The 23827-nt window shown below is 32.8% G+C and overlaps 1 protein-coding gene and 1 long non-coding RNA gene across 3 annotated transcripts in view; one reads left to right on the forward strand and one right to left on the reverse strand.

Annotated features, from left to right (window-relative positions):
* Mitf (transcription factor Mitf) overlaps positions 1-23821 on the reverse strand; it is a 99881-nt gene extending 76060 nt beyond the window's left edge. The window contains exon 1 of one of the 2 annotated variants that reach the window (XM_018519595.1): positions 23104-23821. In XM_018519595.1, the coding sequence (XP_018375097.1) occupies positions 23104-23291 (188 nt within the window). In that variant the 5' untranslated portion in view covers positions 23292-23821. Of the gene's footprint in view, positions 1-9576; positions 9981-23103 lie in introns of those variants that run through there. The other variant, XM_018519594.1, reaches the window with a different exon arrangement.
* LOC108768908 (uncharacterized) lies at positions 918-14397 on the forward strand. Its single transcript, XR_001940513.1, has 3 exons — positions 918-928; positions 14157-14161; positions 14288-14397. It is a non-coding gene; the product is annotated as an uncharacterized LOC108768908 (long non-coding RNA).
* Positions 23822-23827: the final 6 nt, after the last annotated feature.

The raw sequence follows: 23827 nt of genomic DNA on the forward strand, positions 1-23827 counted from the left end.
GCGAAGAACCTTCGTAATTGCAGAAAGACAGATTACAATTTGTTCTTATTGAAATTTTATTACTACGTAAGCGACAAAATTCAATAGAATAAAAGAAAATAATGTTTTATACTCAATAAATAATATTTTACTTAATTATTAAATAAAAAGTTTTTTTTTCGTCTGTTGAATTTTGTCAATTACGTAATATTAAATTTCAATGAACAATTTTTTAATTTAATAAAACATTATGCATCGATTGAACGGAGTTTCTTGTTATTTAATTAATAATAAGAATTGTCATTACATTTCACTGTAGAAATTGTTAACCCTTTCATGCCTGACTTTTTCCTAGAAATAAAAATTAGCATATAATTGACGTCTTACTAAAAGTTTTTAGAGTCGCTGATTATGAATTTATAATTAAAATTTTAAAATTTAAAATAGCGGATCCAATATGACAGCAGACCAAAATGTCTGTCCGCTAATCCAACAAAATTTAGAATTTTGATTCGCCATATTCGATCCGCCGTTTTTTGTTTTGAAATTTTTACTGCAGATTCGTCACCAGCAATCTTAAAACCTATATGTATAAATCAACTACATGTGAATACATCAAAATTCTCATTATCGTACAGAGATAATGCAATCGCATCGATTCTAAGCGCATTCGCGAAAGGTCTTGCGGCAAGCTTGACTTTTTATAAACAGTCGACGGATTAAAGGTGGCCACGATTAACTCATATATTTCTCGTCGCGATATTGGATATTGGACGGTCGAAAATAATTTTCGACCGTCGTTGGATACCATTAATTCTCCAAAGTCACGTACGACTCTCCTCGTGCAATACCCGCACGAGTTTCTCTTTCCCGTACCAACAGTATCGCACTTTTTGCCGATGGAACCTTTATACATGTTCCGCTTAGAGGAGCGAAGAGGAGAACGACCGTAATACTGAATTTAGTACTTATATAAAGAGCGACGGAGGATCGCTTATGGCAGCTTCATGCAAATGCGCGCGAAACCCTCTCCGATCTTCCTTCTTATTCACTGTCTCTCTATATGCGGTACGCAAAGAGGAATTCCTGCAAGAGAATCCTGAAGGCGAATATAGTAAATGTAATGTCCCCTCTCCTCCCATTGTATAATACGTAAAGTAAAAAAAATTATTTAAAAATATTTAATCAAATTAAGGATATGTCAGGATAATATTTTAAAGTTAACAATTTTATTAGTAATTATATATAAATACTTTATTATAAAATCTAAAATAAAAGTCCCTAACATAGCGAGGATATAAAAAATATATTATAACATTCATAAAAAACGAAAACTTGTTAGTATCAGTAAATTATGAGATATAAATTTTTTTATTATAATAATATATATTTTTTTATCATAATATTTCATAATTTTTCATGGGTCGATAGTTTTATAATAATTTATTAATTTTTTAAATCCCTAGGGTACGCTTTGTACATCACGTAAGAAATCCGGCACTGGGGATTCCTGGCGAACAAGAATCACCGAGCAGATATAACTGAATGTAAAAAGTAGAGGACCAGAGGTATTAATGTCATTAGTCTCGAAGAAAATCGGTGGCTCGCCGTCGTCTAAGTTTTATCTTTATTCCCGCGGAATGAATTAAGTGAGAAAATATAGCCGCTCGCTCTACCGGCAGGCGGCCGATATAAATCGCGATAATATGGAAAGCAGCTTCTTTGTCGGATTAATGTATACTCTCGACTAAGACGTCGGCTTCGGTCGAACGGGGCCGTACGTGCGCGGAATTTCATCGTCGAAGCGGAGATTATCGTCGTGAGTGGGCTCTCGATCGTGAAATTCGAACAGTCATTTACTTCGATATTAGATATTCTCTAGCGTATCCAAATTAACCTTGTACGGAATGTGCACAAGTGAATTTATAGCAAAATCAAAGTGCAAGGAATAAGTTAATAATGTTACGTACACGTGAAATTCTACGAATAAAATTTTTTGCAATGATATACGCGGAGAGAAAAAATACAATTACTATAATTTAACTGTAATTTATAGTCATTTTCGATACCAGCTATACATTTCTTGGAGTATACAACTATAAGTATTATTATTACACTAAAAAAATTATTAAATTCTTATTAGAAAATTTACTAAATATATTTTTTTCAACAGTACAATAAATAAATATTTACTCAATAAAAGATGATAGTTAAATCAAATTATTGGTTCTTGTACCAAATAAATGTGTATCCTTTTATATATTTAAATACTTAGTCAGTACTATTCAAACAAATATTTATTAAAATTTAGTACTAATATTATATTAGCAGCAATAATTATAAAACTGAAGCTCCATAACCATAATTATTTTACAATGTAATTATAGTCATCTCTTTTCAATTTCATAATTTTACGAGACCGAATCATTCTGAAATATTAACTTATATATATATATGTAATCATAACTTTTCTAACACAATGAAATATCAATTTTCAAAATTAATAAATTTTGTTGTCTATAAAGAAGCTATGAATAAATTTGACAAGTTTAGAAGAAATTTTGAAACAATATGACTTTTGACCCGCGGTGCTCTTTATAGAGATAAAATGGGTGACACTAAGATAAGATAAAAATTATTTTGATCCATTCGGCATCATATTAAATGCCACGCCATCTTCGCATTCATTGAGTCTCAAGTTCTCTCTCGGTGTAGAATTTAATAATAAACATTCGGCGAATCCGTCTGCGAAACAAACTGGCTAGAAATAAATTCTTTCCCTGCCCCTGCGTTCCCCAACGTCGCTAATACCTGCTGCAAAAGTTTGCGGGGTTTATGAAAAGCTCGAGAGTGTCGACTGATAATAACAATGATAATCGTAATAAGCAAGCAGCGGAAAACGATTTACCTCAGCCAGGGCGACGACGGAAACTCGTCAGGAAAACTTCGTCTAGACTCTACTTTATAAAAACGACACGAAAGAATGGAAAGAACGTGATAGAGAGATAGATACATAGAGAGAGTGAATGAGGCAAAGAAAAAAAAATGAGACGGAAATACGATCTTAAAATATGAGTATCTCTTTGAAATATTACAACGACCAATATCCCGTCGGCAGACAAAGACCCAATTTGCAATTTGTATCGATATGTCATTTATGTAAGCCATCTTTCTTCACAATCTTATCTCTTATATTACATACGCTCTTCTTCCTCGACAAATATTGTGAGCCATTATATTGTTTGTGCTGCAAATAACACACACAACGTAAAAGCTTGAAAATACGATACAAAAATAAGGGAGGAACAACGTTACAAACGCTATAAAAAACAATCCATACGCAGTGGTAGACATATGGCGTTTATCAAAACAATTTTACAGGTTTTAAACATTCCAAAAAAATAAAAAGATCAATATATTGTGCTTTATATTGTAATCGTTTTCATAATTTCATGTGTAAAAATATTTTTCAGTCGTTTTTGGAAATATCATGTATGTTGCAAAATGAAATAGATATTGAAGGAAAGCGTAAAGAATACACAGGTTGAAGGTAGAAGGTAAAGGTATATCCTATAATTAACACTGTTGAAAAGTCTTTCGTGCCAACTAGAATTATACAATGCAGTCGATTAATCCGTGGTAACGAAGCTTTCTAACAAAGTGCACTTAGGTCGCTGCGCCTTTGCTAAATGACCACTACTCCCTCCTACTTCTCAGTTATAGTATTACAAATTTCCCACCGTTAATCTTAACCTGGCAAACAAAACGATCGCGTGGAACATTGTGTCATCTCGCTTGCGTGTCACATTAATTTGAGCAAGGGTACTTTAATTGCCAGTGTGAACAAAAGAGTAATTATTAATGTAATATTTTTTCATTATGGTAGAATGAAAGAAAAAAATCTATTCTCGCGCCTCGCCAGAAAATATCCATTTTATGCGAATTAATGAACAATTATTTTCAATGATAAATAAATTAGGTAGTAGATAAATTGTGATAAAAAGATAAATGATGGTAATAATAATAATAATATAACACTAACAATAATAATAATATTATAATAACCTATCTATTATTGCAGTAATACTAAATTCGCAACGTTACGTAGAAGGCATGCATATGTTTCACCTCGAGCTACGTTACGCTATTCCCGAAACCTCATAGAAATCTACGCAATCGAAATCAATCGAAACGATCGCTTACAGCCTTGGTCCGTAAGCTTAGAATTCTCTTACGAGATTACGCCTTCGCAAGCTTCTCTGTGCGGAGAGTAAACGCGGAGTTTGCTGGCCGGAAAATTACGCAAGTTGACCGTGCAGAATCTCGACCGTAATCTTCGGCGCGTACGTGCACATACACGTACAGTGGCTGTGAATCGTGCTGGACGATCGGGCGATACGGATTCGGGTTATGCAAATGCAGGAACCAGCGAAACGAGATAGAGAGATAGATAGAGAGAGAGAGAGAGGGAGGGGGGAGGAGATGAAAATCAGCCGATACGTTACAGAGACGACGTTACCGTTACCGTTACCATTCTCGCTTACCGTAGCGGAACCGGGTAATCGAAAGCTCCTGGACGAAAATCAGGAACAAGGTCGTGCGAATAGCAACCGGCACGCGCGCGCAATGTAATTAGCCCGTGCGACAAGGCGATTTAGCGAGAAATTATTCGCGATACGGTCAGTGTAACATTTATGGGCTAACTAAGATAGTCGTTGGGTACAACTCGTACAATTTAATCATGAATTAAACGGTTCGAACACAAAGATCGATTAATTTTTCTTGCGAAATATATATCGCATTGGAAAATGATTTTTCTTCCAACTGGAAACGGTTTTTCTCCTAATTATTTATTTTTTTATATTTTTATATTGTATACTTATATTGTTATTTACGTTCCTCTATCATTAGTGCTAAAAATATGTAATAAAGTATTATTATGGCGATAGTAGATTAATTACAGTGATATTATGGTTACAACTAAAATTTATAGAGTATAGGTTATGACCCTCGCTCGTGATAAATGTATACGAGTTAAAAGCATGTGCATTAAACCAGAATGATTATGTACTGTCGAGATATGATTAGATTTGTAATATTTATAGAGTAAAAATAGCCATGGAAAAACAACTCGAGCCAACTATTTAGCCAAATGTAAAATTAAAATGATAGCATCAGAAATGCTGCATTTGAGAATTATAATTAAAACAATGATAATTTATAATTTAAACATTGATATATTTATACTTTAAACACTAATATTATTTCTATATAAAATGTACATTAACGTTTTTCATTAACCTCACTATATCAAATTAATTTTCTGTCCACTGATAACTCTGGCAGGAAATACAATTTCCTGTGTTCTTATTCTACTTTTAATACAATTGACTTTAATACAATTGAAGAGAGACAGAACTAAAAGTAATACGCAAATAAAAAATCCATATAATTACTCTATGACCTATAACTAACAAACAATTGAGAATTAGGACTATGAGTCTACTTGAAATTTGCAAAGTCATTGGCTACGATTGTCGCCGGTTTATATATATATATATATATATATATAAATAGTTTCGTTGCTATATATAAGCGACTTAAAAACGCGAATTCCGACTAAAGCAGAATAGCGACTTGTTGTCGGAGCGTCAGAGGCGCGTTACGATCTGGATTCGATCCAAGTATCAGCGCGTAACGCGCATATAAGAAAATCAAACGATGACCAATATGGATTTCGATGTATACATTAGCATTTTCTCACGCAGCTTCATTCGGATGAAAAAGCGAAAAAGGTTTGATAATTTGTGCGCGCCAAATACGCGCGCAACGAATCGGTCGTTGTACTTCCTGTTTTTATTTCGAAAGGAAAAATATTGGTTAATTTATACGTCGCTATTATTGGCTTCGTAGCTTCCATATTCATTTTCAACTTCTACCAGCAACGACGCTCGTAATTTTCCTCCCGCGCTCTTTTCCTCAATGGCCGGTAACACGAAATTGTTTGAATATTTATAGCGTGTGTGTGCGATTGTATGAAACTACGTTACGCGATGTATTTTACGCATACCGATAATCGATGTGGGGGACGTGGTGGGCGTTTATACCGGCGTGTACAGGAGGGAGAGGAGGATAGTTAAATTCAGATAATTTCAGCGCACAATGTTTATGTTACGTTATGACAGGCTCGGTTAATGTGCTAAATTTAACATCGGACCATCCAGCCTCGATAGAATTTTTGGATCGATTATCACAGAACCATGGCATTATTCGAGTACCATAGTAATATTACTGATAGTAATGTTGTAATTAATTACTTTGGAATTATTATCAAGCCTTAATCGGTTATTTTCCGCCATTAAATTGAGAGCAAAATCATGCAAAAATTGATTGTAACTCTCAAGATATATTATTCACGTGATTTTATATCAAAGAAATAAAAAATAAAAAATTTGATTAATTTAAAAAAAGAAAATATCCTTTTTTTTAACCTATATACAACCACTTAAATATCAGTAATGATCCAAGATAAATACGAGCTGCTATATATTTTAACGCAAAATGTTCTAATAGCGAGTAATAAAGGTGTCAACGATGAAATATCGCAAACCGTCTATCGGCGACGATGTCTAGAAGTCCGGATTTGACGCTCTTAGCGGAGAGATCTTAACGCTGTTTTTCAGGGACAGATTATAAGAGGAATTTTCAGAAGACGTCGACGTTGACGAGGTTACTCAATGCATGATGTAAAAATATAAGATGTATCATTCCTAACAATGCGCAGTCGTTCAATATGATGGCTGCTCTTTGAGCCAATTTAAAACTTGCCCCAAATTATAAAAAGCAGCTGTTAAAATGTAGCTGTTAATATTAGAATTAAGCGTGTTAGAACATCGCTATTAAGAACTAAAATTTAATTGGTTGTTCTATTATTCTGTCACCATTATGCACAATGATAGATCTTATTCCTACATCATAGCACAATGTAGTTGAGTCTGTTTATTACAATTCGCACTCAATGCACTTTTGAATTGTTGCAACGCATTGCATCGTTTCATCGACTGTCGCCACGCTCGCTGTCCGCAACGAAGCATCGACGAGATTGCAGGCAGAGACGAGCGATTCGCGATTCAGTGACGAGTTGCAACAAGGACGTTTAAATTTGGACGTAATGTTTACGACCAATGTAGACGACGTGCACGACGATCAAGTACAGAGCGTATGAAACAGAAGAAACTGGTGTTTCTTATCTCGAGACGATAAACAGTCGATAGTTGACATTGATTGCGATGCGGATTATAAACTGAGAAATAACGTCGGTATAAACGTTGCCAATAAACTGAGACAGAACGAATTGTACAAGTGATTTGCGTACAAAGTACTCCTATTGTTTCTTTCGTAAAACAAAGGCAAGAATGTACAAGTCAAAGTCTATAAATTATATGCTTGTTTTTAACGAGGAATTCACACCACGCTGTTTTCATAAGCTTGAATTTCGGAATTAAAATTTTACATTTTAATTTTACGTTTAATACAATGATCAATAATTTCTAAAAGCTTTGGCGATATTAAAATATAAGAAATAATTAGGGCGAGCAAATCTAATCTAGGTAAACTAGGACATTCCTGATTGAAAAGACGATTTTAAGTTAAATTGTAGTACAAAATAAGTAAAATATTTGAATTCAAAAGCAGAAGATACAGAGTACATTTCAAAGTCCTAAGAATAATAGAAACATGTATTCAGTATTAGCAACAAAACGGCTTTAATATAATATAATAATACCTAATAATTCTCAAATATTTTATCACAGATATATAGTAATGATCTAGTAATTAGCCAATTACTATGTATTTCATGTGTGATGGGCTTAATAACTTCCGGTCCCCTCGCTCTCTCTCAAAATGAGTACCAAAAAGAGTTACACCCCGGATGCTTTAAAAAAAAAAGAGTACATGTCCGGAAAAAACCAGATATTGAATCACCCTAGAAATAGCTATAAATAGAATTCAAAGAAATCCTTATTTTTCATTATATATTTTTTAGAGATAATAACAAAAATCGAGGAACGGTGAAAACATAAACGAAAACATAACATAGACAGAATTATATGACATTTTTCGATTACGTGGTCGATGCACAAAAATGTTGTTCATTTCACGCACATGCAACTGTCAAAACAGCTGTGCTATCTTTAGTTTTCACAGGATATTAGTTAAATAGTCACTGTACAGGCGTATCTACAAGTATGTCATTGCTTGTAAAAATTGCAATGGACATCCCAGATTACATCATTTGAAAACCAAGATGACAAACGAAAATAAATGGCTTTTGGTATCATATAACCATCGCATCATGGTACATGACGTGTAAAATTTCTCTAACATGATACAAAGATATTAATAAACCTTAGGTAGATGCTCGGATTTTTTAACCTAGGAATAGTCACTTAGAAATAGTCACTTAGTTTTTTATTATACGTATAAATTATCATCTAAGGTAACTTTTATATCCTAATTAAATTACCAACCTTCAATCAAATTATTAACTACATCCCAAGATACGTAGTAAGTTGACGTCATCATCTATAATATTATTTTGATTCTAAAATGACGACAAATAATGTCAATTTGCTATCTGTAAAATATTGCATATTAATTATGCTACAATTTATTGATATTTGAAGTCATTATGTAGATATACAAATTTACTTTATATTTTCTTAAAAAAGCAAGAAAAATAAAAAAAATATAGGGTAACTCCGGTATATACGCCGCACCTATCAAAAACTTAATTTATTAAGTATTATTTATTATGTTTAAAATAAACGAACTATATCAGTAAAAACTTTGTACTGTCTATTACTATGAAAAAAATATTAGAAATCCGAAATATTTAGTTTTCGTATTAAAAAACAAACTTCTTGAAATCTTGCATTTTTGCTATGTATAGATAATGGGTGGGATATATGGCAAAAATGCAAGGGTTTCAACAAACTAAACAAACAATACGAAAACAAAGCACTTGTATTTTGCAGTGTTTACAACATGCTTTACTATTCCTCTACACGTTATATCACGAAATAACTACTAGGTCTTTTACACGCCTTACAGTAATCATTTTATATAGATTATAATTTATGATAATACTACTTGTTACACACACAATGACAAATCGATTCAACGCACAATAATTTCATTAACATTAACAGTAAGAAGCTGAAATTATAACTCAATATAACATAAAGGCATGTAACAGAGTAGTTGCGAGAAAATTGTCCTCACTCCTTCTATTTTTTCTGACTCCCGCGATGTAAATCCCAGTACGACGTATATACTGGAGTTACCCTATATATATATATATATTTATATATCTTTGTAAAAAAAATTACTGTGTGATTGAGTTTCATTTTCTCGCTGCTGCAGCTGAGGAAAAACTGGGAAAACTTATCCCAGGTGACTATTTCCAGATTAATTAGAACCAACACTAGGCAATGCAAATGCCAGCACAATGATTAAGAGTAACAGCAAATAAAATAACTGTATAATGCGCACGAACATCAGACACTAAGGAGTTAGTCTCGATCGGTGCAGTACCAGCCTTGCGGTCGCGTGGCGCGCAACGGTCGTGCCACGGTGGGACAACTTTCGGGTAAACCAGGGTCGAGGCTCCCGTCGACGATCGACGGGTCCATCTCGAGGATCATTCGCAGATCCTCGTCGATGCCGATGTTGCGCACCCGTTGCTGCTCGTCGCTGACGGGCAAACGCGTCGCATCCGCGATGGGACAGTCGTAAGGCAGGGACGATGTCGCGCCGAGAAGATGCAACGACGCTCGTGCCGGCGGCGACGGCGGCGGCACCGACGTCGACGTCGTCGTCGTCGTCGTCGTTGTCGACGGTTGCCGAATCACAACGTCGTTGATGCGATCCAGTCGCGATACCAACTCCTCGAATTCGACGATCTGTTGCGCGGTCTCGGACGCGCCACCGCCTTGCATCGCGTCGCTTCGCTTCGCTTCGCACGGTTACGCGCGCGAACGCGCGAGCGGATCGGTCGATCTGAGGCGTCGCGACGCTACTACTAAAACCGGAGCAACGTCGCCAACAACAACGACGACGACGACGACGACGGCGGCGGCGATGACGAAGCGCCAGGTAACCAGCAGACGCTCTAAACACGGATCTTGCCATCTCGCTCTCCTCCTCTGCGAGGAATAGACAGCTGACGTCTGCCGGTTCCCTCTCGTTCTCGCCACGTATTTATTTTCACTCGATATATGACGCCGCCGTCAAAAACAATCTGACATTTGTGAGATACGCAATATTGTCTTAAATAGCTGTTTGCGATTGTTGATTCATTTGCGCAGCATTCAAAAAAAATATCGAAATTGCACGAATTTACACATGTAATAATCATAAAGATTAGTAAGAATGTTTAGGCTGTTCATACAAATATCAGATATCAGCTAAAAATATCAGTCAGATAAAACCGCTAATATCAGTCAACGTCATTCAAAACGTTTTAATATATCTATATATATATGATATTAGTTCGTAAATATTACGTCCTGAAACCAAACTGCAAAAAACAAAACAAGTAATTTCGTTCATAATGGTTTTAAAATTGTAGCAAAATAACCGTTATTTTGCTACACCATTATAAAACCATTATAAAACCATTATAAACCAAATTACTTGTTTTGTTTTTTGCAGTTTGATTTCAGGACGTAATATTTACGAACTAATATCATATTAAAATGTTTTAAATGACATTGACAGATATTAGCTTTTTTGTCGGATTATTTGACTGATATTTTTAGCTAATATCTGATACTGTACATACTGTATATACAGCCTAAACATTCTTAAGAATCTTTATAACTATTACATGTGTAAATTCGCGTGGCAACATCAATATTTTAGATTGAAAAATTAATTATTTAAATATTTATCTCATTACGTTTATTATTCTAGTATAAATGGACGTTACATATAATAATTGATTATATATCGTATAGATATCAATACATACACTGAAAAAAATATAGTCAATTTTAATAAATATTTGGTTGAATACATGCCAAATATTTATTAAATATAAAGATATATTTATTTGATACAAGAAATATTAATTTGATTTAACAATTATTTTTTTACTAAACAAATATTTATTTACTATAAGTAAAGTTGACAGTATTGAACTAAATATTTATTAAAATTGACTATATTTTTTTCTCAGTGTATAGACATATTATGTGTATATACATATATCTGCATATATGTATATATAAATTTAATTGAATTTCTAAATTAATCAATAATCTAACTCGAAATTAAAGGTGCGTTCCGATATTCACTGCCAGTGCTGAAATTATACAGTATATGTTAAGTGCGCTATAGATTTTTAGCACTGGCAGTGAATATCGGAACGCACCCTAAATAGTTAATTGATAATCAATAATTCGCTAATATGTAATAGATAAACTTTCAAGCATACACATATCTACACTGTTTTAAATACTAAATATCTAGTATGATTATGCACATCGAAGTGTTTGGTCGATTCCTTCTGTCTGGATCTGCTTGTTAGAGTCCATCTCTTTTATTTTTTCTTCACTTCACGATTACTATTTAGCCGCCTCTAATTTTTTGTGACAATCCGCAGCACTTAACAAAATTATTTTAACTATTTGTTGCTATTTCTGAACCTCAGCGATAATGTAAAAATTGGAAAAAATTATTAATTTTGTACATAAAAGTGATTACAGTTAATAATAAAAAATTAATTTTAAAAAATCAATAAGAATTTAATAATGAAGCTAATAATACATAAAAGATAAAAATAGTACCACACAAATATCTTGATAAATATATTTTGCAATCGCGCAAAATTAAATGGAATATATCCTTATAAATATAAATTCAATATCTCTCTAAAGCTTTGTAGAATGGTATAATGGAATTCTGCATTTTAAATATAAATAATAAAATAATTGATATATAATTTTTTAATACAATTTTTTTACTGCTCTAGAGTTTATCTTATTTTAATTTGAAATACGAATTAAAAATTATAGAGATAAAGATAATAATCGAGGGACACTGTGTGCAGTTTAGGCACAGCTGAATGCATCACGAAGCACGTAGTATAGCGTTCTGTACTTTACAATATATTGAATTTAAAATATGTATTCTTTGTCGGATGGAAAAATTGTAATAGTGATACAATTTCTATGTTCATATTAGCATTCGCAAATGTGAACTAGGAAAATCACCGACGCGTTTGCTGTGCGCTTATCCTCTTTCCTTTTATGACAGCGGATGAAAAAATATGTCATCTTCCTCTCTCAATGCGATAACAAATGTCGTATATGCTCGCACGAGTCGAGTTCAAATTTATTATTACCACGTGCCGTGCTTAACTAACTTCAACGATGCTCTATTTAGATCATAAGTCCTGCTGTAAATATACACCGCATCGTGGTGAAGACAGATTTAAGCTCCGATTAGCATCAACAACATTAATCTTCACTATTGATTTGTAAAATTTTTGTATTTATTTACTTATAAATTTAAATTAAATATTATTCTTAATATTAAAAAAATGAAACATAAAATAATGCTATATAAAAATAAGTAGTTGATATTAATAGAATAGAGAAATATTCCTGATTTGCGATTGAAAGAAAATAAAGACTATAAGTATAACAGTGCAGCACGCAATCAAAACCTATATAATTTAATTTTCTTTCTACTTATTCAATTTAGATTTATTCTTATTTAAAAATTTATTTACATTTACCCTACTTATATTTAAACATAATAAAACAGACGCAATCCGTATCGACTCTAATTGAAAGAAAATAAAGAATATATAACAGCAATGAAAAACCATCATAATTTAATTCTATTTCTACTGATTCAATTAAAATTTTTATTTTAAAAATTTATTTATATTTACTATATTTATATTTAAACATATAATAAAAACGTGATCCCCGTATTACGCCTATTTTATTATGTTTAACTTATCCAACACCAAGTCACGTCTAAACTAACTCTACGAAACTCTCGACGATGTCGTGTGCATACACAGGTGCACGATACGTCTTGCATCACATACAGCGACATGGCTCATCCGTTGAAGATGCGTTATGTAACGTACGACGAAGAACAGCTGCCGCGGCGAGCGTTTGGTCGCGCGAGCAAATAGCTTGAAAAGTGAAAAAGAAACAAGACATCGTCATCATCGCACAAAAAAAGCGCGATTCGTCGTCGTCGTCGTGACTGAGGAATCCGGTATCGCGTTTTCGCGAGCGCCGCGGCAGAGACGACGACGGCGCTGTGCGGCAGCGACGACGGGCGCACTTATCGGAATTTCCAGTCATTGCACCGGCTAATGCGAGTATCGAGCCAGTTTGCGCCGGATTCGTGGCAGTCTCTTCTATCCATATGCCATATGCGAGAGAAAAAGAGATACAAAGAAGGAGGAAGTCATTGCGGTATCGCCAGCATTGTCTCAAGGAACTCACTCTTGTCTTTTGTCAGTCCGGCTCCAGAGCTATGCCTCTTGTGCGGAAAGACATGAGATCTGTTGTTTGTGACTGAACTAAGTACATTTGTTATACATAAAACAAAACAGATATTTGACTTAGATCGATATTCATAGTCTATTCTTGTTACAAGATCATCTTAATCCTCCAGCACCGTTTATTTGTGGCCTTTGAGATACAGTTTAAGACACAGTTTCAACATCACATTTTCTCAAAATTCTTATTCAGATTTTAATATGTAAAAAATAAATAAAATATAGTCCCCAGTTTTTATTATAGTAAAAGCTTATTGTTGAAAGTTTCACAAGTGTAGAAGAATTTTTTTAGATTTTTGTGTAGTCCAGAATCATAAAAAATGTATGCCGTTTTCCTCAATGGCCTAGAGTGTAATCTATGATTGAAAATTTCGAGGTGGTGCTAGAGGATTTTAAGTAATGTCTTAAGTCTTAAAATGTTAATGCGGTTTTGTAATTGGCTCATGGCATCTTAAGACTGTACTTAAGATGATCTTAAATATAAGAATCAAATATTGACCATAAATTACTTATTTTAGCCAGACAAGATAGAAAGTTTTAATGCAAGATAGCGACAAAAAATTTAAATTTATTCTAAAACTTAGAGTAAGGGTAAGTTCACAACCTTGCTTTAAGAGCCCGTAAACCGTAAGCTATAATAAGTTATAAGTGACGATATCGACCACAAAATTTATGCTTTTAGGCCGTAAGAATAGGGTTTTGCTCAATTCGCTTAAGTCTAACGGTTAAAGCCTAAAGACCGCGCAAAAACACTCTAAAGACAGAAATTATTATCATTTAATCTCTTTCGACTTATGACTTAAAGCCTCTTAAAGCAAGGTTGTGGAGCGAGATTAAGACTTACAATTAGACACACACTTATTCTATAACGTTGCCTAAATGTATTACACATTTGTGCCGATCGCAAAAGTCCACAGTCTCACCTCACTGTGATTTACTTGATTCCTAATCAATTGATAACATCGGAATTAAAAAAATTAAATTGCTGAAAATATAACTGACAGGAAGAGAGCTAGGATAAAATATATTTATTCAAATTTACTATTTGCAATTATTATTATTATTATTATCATTCCCAAGCAGACTATTTACGTTTAGAAAACATTTAATCGAAACATTTTTATGGTGTGTAAAAACGTTAAATATACGTTTATTAAACCGTCAAAATGTCTCATATATAAAACGTATTTTATAGTAGTAAAAAAAACCATTAAACTTACGTTATAAGAATCTTATAAAACGTTTTTATGACGTTTATTAAATAGTTTTAAAAACATATCAAAGTTTAAAAGTTTATTTTTCAGTTCATGCATTTATTAAACGATTCTTAACGTTTATTAAACGTATTTTGAACATAACTGTGTTGCCTTGAATTATTATTCACGTTATTAACACCATTATCATCAACATCACTATTGTTATTGTAATAAATATACAATGAAACAGATAATATTTGTATATATTCAACCTCGAGAGTTCATAACGGGAGGAAAAAAACTGTACGACATAAATGAAATGTGTCTCTAAAACAAAACAGCTGGTACACCGAAATCATTATCGCGCTCGCTGATGACGCACGACATTCGCAGGCATAGTACTCATCCAATCGTCTGTAACGTGGAGTTAGTCCGCAAACACAGTTAATATAATCAAATCGTGCGAGATTGATAAAGCAGCGTCAATAATACTGTATCATGAATAAATGGAAAAAAAATATCAAATTATAAATTTGATTAATGAGAAAATTACTGTTTAATAGTTTTTTCATGCAAAAGAGTTAAAGACTGAAAAAGTTTAGAATTCTAATAATTTTCTTCATGTAGAAGAGAGGTAAAAACTAAAAAAGTTTAAAACAAGCCATACACACAAAGGAGGGTACAAATTTTTTCGCAGCCGTCCGGGGATCACTTTATTTCTACATTTTCTTAATGTATTTTTTTACATAGAAATCGAAAGTTATCATAATAATAATACTACTCTCAAGAAGAAATTGGTAAATTGGAATAAAGAATAAAATCCTTATTCACATTGTTATAAAATTGCTATTAATTATGCTTCAATCATTTAAAATTGTATCAACAACTCTGAATCGGTGTTTAAATAATTGAAACATAATTAATAGCAATTTCGTAACAATATAAACAAGAATTTTATTTTTTATTTCACTATATCCTTGATAGCATCGTTATTATGATAACTTCGTTCCATGAAAAAAAATACGTGAGAAAATGTAGAAATAAAACGATCCTCGAACAATCGCGGAAAAATGAAAGTTGTACCCTCCTTACTTCATATATCTTATGAGATGAGGAACCTATAAGAGATTTATAGATGAACATGTCCTTGATAAATGGAAAAAAAACTGAATAAGTTTTTAGATATTTCCATTGAGCACTTTACCGACAAAAGACATCGCGATTAATTATATATTTATACATAACATACAGTTTACGGAAACATTCGTAAAACTTTACACTAAAAAAAAATGTTTGGTGTTAAAAACGGACAAACCATAAAAAAAATTCTGATTAAATCAATCAGAATTCTTGTTATCTCAATTAGAATTTTCTAATTAATTTAATTAAGATCCTAATCAAGGAATTTCAATCAAGGAAATCATGTTATTAACAACACTTTTGCAGAAACAGCTAAGAATTACGAAAATATCATTACTATTTGTATTATTTATTATTAATACTATTACATTGAGGAAAATTTCTGATTGAAAATGAACGATTCAGTAAACTTTAATCATATCGATCAAAATTCTAGTTGAGATAACTAGATGTCCAATCATGATGGCCAGAATTTTGATTGATATGATCTAGTTTGTTCATTTTTAATTAGAAATTTTTCTCTTGTCAGTATAACGTCATATCTTGTTATTTCAGATGATAGTTTCTATCGATATCGAGAGAAAACAAAGATAAAAAATTAATTGTATATTTATGACAAAACTTAGAAAAAAGAGAAATTGTATTTAAAGCATTCTGACGATATAACAATTGAAAAATATTGTGGACCCAGATCTTGATGTACACAGTCGAATACTCTAAAAAATGGTCGCGTTTCCACTCAGTTCCAATACACGGGTTAATTTGTCTCGAAAAATATGCGCAGAAACTATGTCGGAATCACTGATGCGTACAGAAAATGAATCATGAGTCGGGTTCCGGTTTTTAGTTTCAAAACTACCACCGGGAAAGATTCTGGACATTGTAATTTCTGTACCAGCGACTAAACTCGTATTAATTAAATGGTTGAATCTTTCGCAAAGTGTTATGTACTTCCGTCTCGAGAAACTATACGAAAAATATTTTATACGAAAGCAAAAATTAATTCTTTCAGAATATATTTTTTTGAGATATAAAGTATGATATCTATCTGACACTTTAAATAATAAAAAAAGTTAAAATCATTAGTTGGAATAAAATTAAGATAAATATAAGTCTAATTTTTCACATGCAAAATTAATTACTTTTTGTAATGTTTAAATTGTTATTAATACTGATTGCAAAAGTTAAATGTATGTAACTAAAAATTTCAGGTTATTAAAAAAAATTGGAAATTTGCTAAATGGAGATCACGAGGTAAATAAAGCAAATAGAATAAAATCTAACACGTTGGATCCAGAGAGATCATGCGAGTGTACGAGTATGTATGTTCTGAAGTTTTCTTTGAATTACACATATTAGGTACTTATAATCAATCGCACTAGGAGATATCATTTCTCGACATAAAAATTATTTAATCTCGCAAATTGTGATCGCAGCTTTTCTGTTTTAAATAAAAATACTAAACAAAAAAAAATTTTTGTTTCTTACTCCTGTTTATCCAAAATCATCTAATGTCTACAATATGTATTTACATTGCAACTCGATCTCTTGTTTTGCACGATATTGTATTGCTTCGAGTAACAAAGCATTCATTATGTCATTGTTCTCCGGCGGTGCCTAATGATATATTCGCCATGATGATTCATTGTTAACGTATATATAAGATTCAGAATCAACTAGTAAAGCTAATCTAACAATATATGTATATGTAACTTTCTTTTCAATCAGCCTAATTGTAAAAATATAATAATAATAACTTACAAATAATAAAATATTCTCTTTTTTGTAAACTGTTCTCCCAGAAATTTGAAGATATTTCGAAATTTTTTATTTTTCCCTCCTTCCGACTATGCATCAAACATAACATATCAAAAATGCATACATATCTATCTCCCAAACTATTTCTACGTCGAAGTTCCGTGAGTAAACGGAGGTTATTCTTCAAACGTACTTATGAAATAGCACTTCTCTTCTACTTTTGCTGATTGTCTCTATCGAGGAGATCGTTGATCTCTCGAAACCCCTACCTTCCGCAATCTAGACATGGACGCAATAACACCGAAGGTCGAGCCTATCTAGATACTTCGCAAGATGACGTCCGAAGATAATGATCCGTAAAACGACTTATCAATGCTTCTTCTCATCCTGTATCTCTTCTCTTTTTCTCTCTCTTCTTTTTTTTACTTTTTTCTGACTACCATTTGTCTAACATTATCTAATATTTGCAATACGTATTTGTATTGCAACTCGATCCTTTTTTTTGCACGATTGTATTTTCCGAGTAACAAAGCATTCATTATGTATTGTTCTCGCGATGCTTGATGACATTCGCTATGATGATTTATCGTTAATGACAATTAAATGCACATTCCATTATTTTGCGAAAGATTATTGATGTAAGATTAAATCTTCCAGTATATCAGCCGGAAATCATTATTATACGTTTACAGTGATGCGTGTCATGTACTCATGTACTCATAACGCGTTATCTGTAGACAATCAATACGTCGTTCGTGTCACGTAAATTGTATCGTGTCGTAGATCATCGCGAGAGATCGATATCATGAACGAAATAGTAAACAATAAATTGTCAATTACTAAAATTAATAATGCAAGACTAACATTTATTTGATTTTTTATTATATAAATATGTAAAATAATATTCTCGTCTTACAATAAAATTTGAAAAGGCTAACTCTAGCAACATTCCTTCAACCAATGATTACTTTTAAGAATCATTTTCAAAAGGCCATTTTTTAAAAATTAGTAAAATTTTACGGACCGCATAATATTTATTTCGTTTACATAAAATAAAGAATATAATTTTATATTTTCGGCTATGAGTCGGCAGATTGCGCATCACTGCAGATTTATGCCTATTTCTATCAATATAGATTAACTTTAATCTCGGTTTAGTTTACTTTTTAGCCTCGTCTAATTCTAAGAACTATATAAAAAAAGATAAAAAATAAGTTAAATGAAAATTAAAGTTAACTTACATTGGTAGGAAAAGGGCTTAAACAATCATTCAGTGCAGCGTCTACCCTATACGCAATTGAAATTTTAGCTTAAGCTCATGTTGCTTTCTCCACAGGAATCAATTAACGCCTGGCGGATGAAGCTGATTAGGCGCGAGAACTTTCGGATGCAATTTGAACACCCCGAGCAAACTCTCAGAGACTGTGAAAGTTGATATTCGCGGTAGCTTCATCGTAAAGCCCAGCAGATCGCTGGTACTCGAGAATCTAATATCGGTATACAAGATGCATAGACCGTTAATCAAAGCGGAGACGAGTGCGTGTTTTCCTTAAAGATCACGATTACCAATCACGAACGTTTGTCACTGCTATTGCTCGCGAATCTGTTTGAATGAACGAGATGCCTTTATACGCGTCGTCTCGTTCATAGATTCATGACTAACGACCTTTAAACGCCATTTAAAAGCCCGACCATAAGAAACGCAGTCCACATCGTTCAAAGTGTAACAACAGAGTCAGAAAAATTACTTGGAGAAGTTTTCTTATTTTTTCGATCTATTTTTTTCAATCTGTTCACTTTTATTTTCATGTCCCCGAAAGAGATATATATATATATATATATAACATAGCTACTGCATTTTTTGTAGTTATTACCCCGACACGTTTCGATTCTTGTCAAAAACCGAGCACGTGCAAGGTTTGATTGGATTTGATTCGATTTTGCACTCAAAATTGGAATAGGAATCTCTTTTATTTTTTCCATATGTACGCAGTATGTAGACACATATGTGGGTCTCGCTTCAAGCGATAGACTGTTATCTGTCGAATATCGAACGTTAAAAAAATCTTTTTTCAAAAAGTGTATTTGCGCCTAACTCTTACGTTTTACATATATCACCTACAAAAATTCGTTATTAATTATTTCTTTCAAATCCTATGTAAATTAAAAGTATCAAGGGCTGCGAATGACAAACAAATTGCTAATTTTTGTAAAACGCAAACAATTCACGCTGGCATTTTACTCCCTATGTAGAATATACGGATTGATAAATTTAACTAAATTTAATTTGATGCGCTGATGCGCGTCAAATATCCATCGACTCTACTTTCGTTTCTTCAATGATTCTATTTCCGCTCTCTTACATGATCCTATTTCAATGTCTTCGCACAAAGAACAGTGATACAAGATAACAAAAAATAACAAACACACATCTAAAAAGTGTTGTTATTAACAAACAATATTTCCGGAAAAGTTGCAGAAATATTGCAGAATTAAACGATTTAAACAAAAAATAAAAAAAATTTTTTGTACAAAATTGCTCGAAAATTTAAATAATTAAAATATAAAAAAATTTTACAACTAAATGTATTCTACTGATTTGTAAACAATATTTCCTACTACTGATATTCTACTATTTTTATATATCCTCTATTTGTAATGCGATTAGATTAGATAACTTACATGATTCCAACGAGCAAACGTACATATATTTAAGAATCACAATTAATTATTTTTAAATGTATCATATATTAGCTGTTATAACAAAAAGAAATTTGGAGATTTTTTAATGAAATTGGCAATTATGAAATCATGTGCCTGTCGTTATCACACGTGACATCAAATAATTCCATCTTTCATCAAAAATTGCATAAAAAATATCATTTGATATCTATACATATGAGTTAATTATTTTATTAAATTTACCTTATGATTACCTCATTTCAGTATATATATATATATATATATATAAAAATAGTTCCTCTGCCTTTCCTTTTCTTTATCAGTTAAATTTTAATCAAAACTCAATTAATAATAAAATTCTAGAATACGTACATAACACTGAAAAAAAATATAGACAATTTTAAAATAAATATTTAGTTGAATATTGTCAACTAAATATTTATCAAATATAAAGATATATTTATTTGATACTAGAACCATTAGTTTGATTTAACAATTATTCTTTTTATTGAACAAATATTTATTTACTATATAAGCAAATATTTAGTTGGCGGAATTAAACTAAATATTTATTAAAATTGGCTATAATTTTTTCTCAGTGTACAAATTCGTATACAATTAGCATCGTTATCATTTGCACGCACGATGTAATCTTATAAATTTCTCGTTATAAAAACGTGGTTTCATGCTCATGTGTTTACTGAAGATCGCGGCTTCGGCTTGTCATGACAAGCCGAACAATCACTAAAAAAAATTATCTAGCTGGATTAAATAATAATTCTGGTGAAAAATGAATGAATCAGAATTTTCTGGTTAAATGTACTAGAATTCTAGTTGAGATAACATAGAATTCTGATTGATATAATTACTGTGGTAAAAATAAGAATTTTAATAGATTTTACCAGAAATATTGCATTAATCAGAATTCCGATTATCTCAACTAGAATTCTAATAAATTTAACAAGAAAATTTTGATTCGTTTATTTTCAATCAGAAATTCTTATCAGCGATATAACTATTCGTATATAACTATATTATCATATATAATATAACTATCAAAATATCACATCCAGCAGATAATACTATTCTATTACCGACAATATTATCGACTTCTACTGCAATATTTAATATGTATATAATATAAGATATACAAATTTTCTTTAATTTTAATAATAGATTAATATGTACATGTTAATATCTGATTCTTGAATAAGGTGATATTTTTTGCAATAAATTGTTTGCAGCTCTTTAAACTGCTTATTAATGTCAATATCATTAAATTGACAATTTTTAATTTATGATATTATTATCATAATTTCAGTTTAAAATTGCGATCCAAAATCGAAAATTAAATCAGCGCATAATTTACAAAACTGAATATGTACATTAAATAAATTCACTAAATACTTAAATATTAATTGAGCACTAACAATAAGATATAGCTAACACCGAATAATCTCAGACTGAGATGTAACTCAGTATATTTATATATTTGTGGTCTAATATTATTATTGTTGTTTAATATATTAAAATTTGTCTAAAGTACAATTCCAAGTTTCATATTCGCAGAGACTTAGACTTAAATTCTTTTACGTTAATATTACAATTTCAGAGACTTCAAGTATTTAGAACTTAACTGAAACATTTCAATATTATGTAATTTTATATTTCAAAACTTTTACAATTTTTTCTTATATCGCGTAATGTTGCCCATGCATATTCACTATTAAAATCGGAACACATAATACACGCCTTAAATAAATGAAGAGTCGAAACGTCTAAATTAATTGTCATATAAAGAATATGTGACGCACACGCGTTACACGCGTATGCCTAGAGCTGGCCCTGATTGACACTTTATTGTTTCTGATTAAATAAATTACTCTGTTGAAGGTCTAAAATCTTCTTCAAATCGTATTGAAGTCTCCGTATCTCTCATATGGTTTTATAGTCGTTCGCATACTGCAGCCTTGTGATATCGTATTTCAAATAAAAGCATCTCTCGCGCGTATATACTCCCATATGAGCTGTAAAACCGGAGTTATCCGACTCCTTTTGTTTGTATATCAGTACACGTATATATGTATATGTATATCCCGCCTAACTGTTGTATATGTCGTGAATAAAATTTACGTCCGATAATTATGATTGATATAATACAAGTAATTTATATTCCTTCTTAACTATAGTATAATTCCAGTAGATAACACAAAGTTCAAAATCACGATATAAAACGTACAATAATATTCTTGTAGACATGTTTACAACATCGTTTCAAAGAAAACTTAAAAGCGTTTTATATTCCGATTGTAAAACTGTGTTGTCTGGGATCCCATACTACATATCTGAGAAACATCCTGGGAACATCCTTAGAACGTTCAGAGAACATAGAGACGTATCCTGGACTTAGAACGTTCCTTGGAGATCTGTGTTTCTTCAACTCATACGTTGTAACATTAGCATTAATATTAATTCATCGAATCTCACTGTTAATAACATCAAGAATATTACTCTAATAGCACAATTATTGACATAATTGCCCAAATATTAGCCCAATATTTGCCTAATATGTACATCTCGACGTTTAACCAAAATATCGCCAATAAATTGCTACTAGAGTTAATGATTTTGCTACCATTGCCGTCGTAACAATGTCAATGTCAAACAGAACACGCCTCGCTATCTCGTTTACACGTGTTTGATCAAACGAAATTTGTTTCGAGATACCATTGGCGCCAGAAGCCAGAATAGACGTACCTGCCGGTGTCAGGCGCGCGGCTCTTCAGCTCGTAGTACATCAGCTCCTTGGTCGAGGTCGACAGAAGGGAGAGGGCCTGCTCAAACTCGTCGTCGTAATCCGCGATGGAGACATGATGGGCAATCGGGTCTGCGACGGCGAATGCTGCCGCCAGATCAAAGCCCATGTCGATCCCGGACTCGTCCATCGTCGCGGCGCTTCGAATGTACCGCGCGTCGATGAGCCGCCCGCGCGCCGCCGGTGAACGCGCGTATTCCGAAGTTTCGGCGCCGCGCTGGGAAGACGCGAGACGCGCGATAAAGCAGAGATATGATGACAAGTGGAGAGAGAAACGCAGAGAAAAGGGAGAACGTTCTGGACGAGAAACGAAACGGGCTACAGAAAGAGTCACGACGAGAAACGAAACGGCGAGCAGCGAACAGATTTTTCTTTTGGCTTGGAAAGAAAAGGATGCGGGAGGGAGACAATATTATGGGAGATGGATCACGGCGCGCCTTTGTTTTGTTTTATGGATCACAAGCACCGCAAAGAAACTCCCATTTTACGCAAGTGTCAAGAGTTCTCGCGCGAGTTGTTGGCGTTCGCGACGGCGGCCGCGCATGCACGCGTGCGCGGATCCGTGACGTTCCTGTTTAGCTGCGGCGCGTGTTCCATCGCCCCAATTCGCGCGCGATTTACCACCGGCGATTTATCACGGCGCGCGGACGATGACGACGGCGGCGG

Source organism: Trachymyrmex cornetzi, unplaced genomic scaffold (assembly GCF_001594075.2).
Source record: "Trachymyrmex cornetzi isolate Tcor2-1 unplaced genomic scaffold, Tcor1.1 scaffold83, whole genome shotgun sequence".
Classification (NCBI taxonomy): Eukaryota; Metazoa; Arthropoda; class Insecta; order Hymenoptera; family Formicidae; genus Trachymyrmex; species Trachymyrmex cornetzi.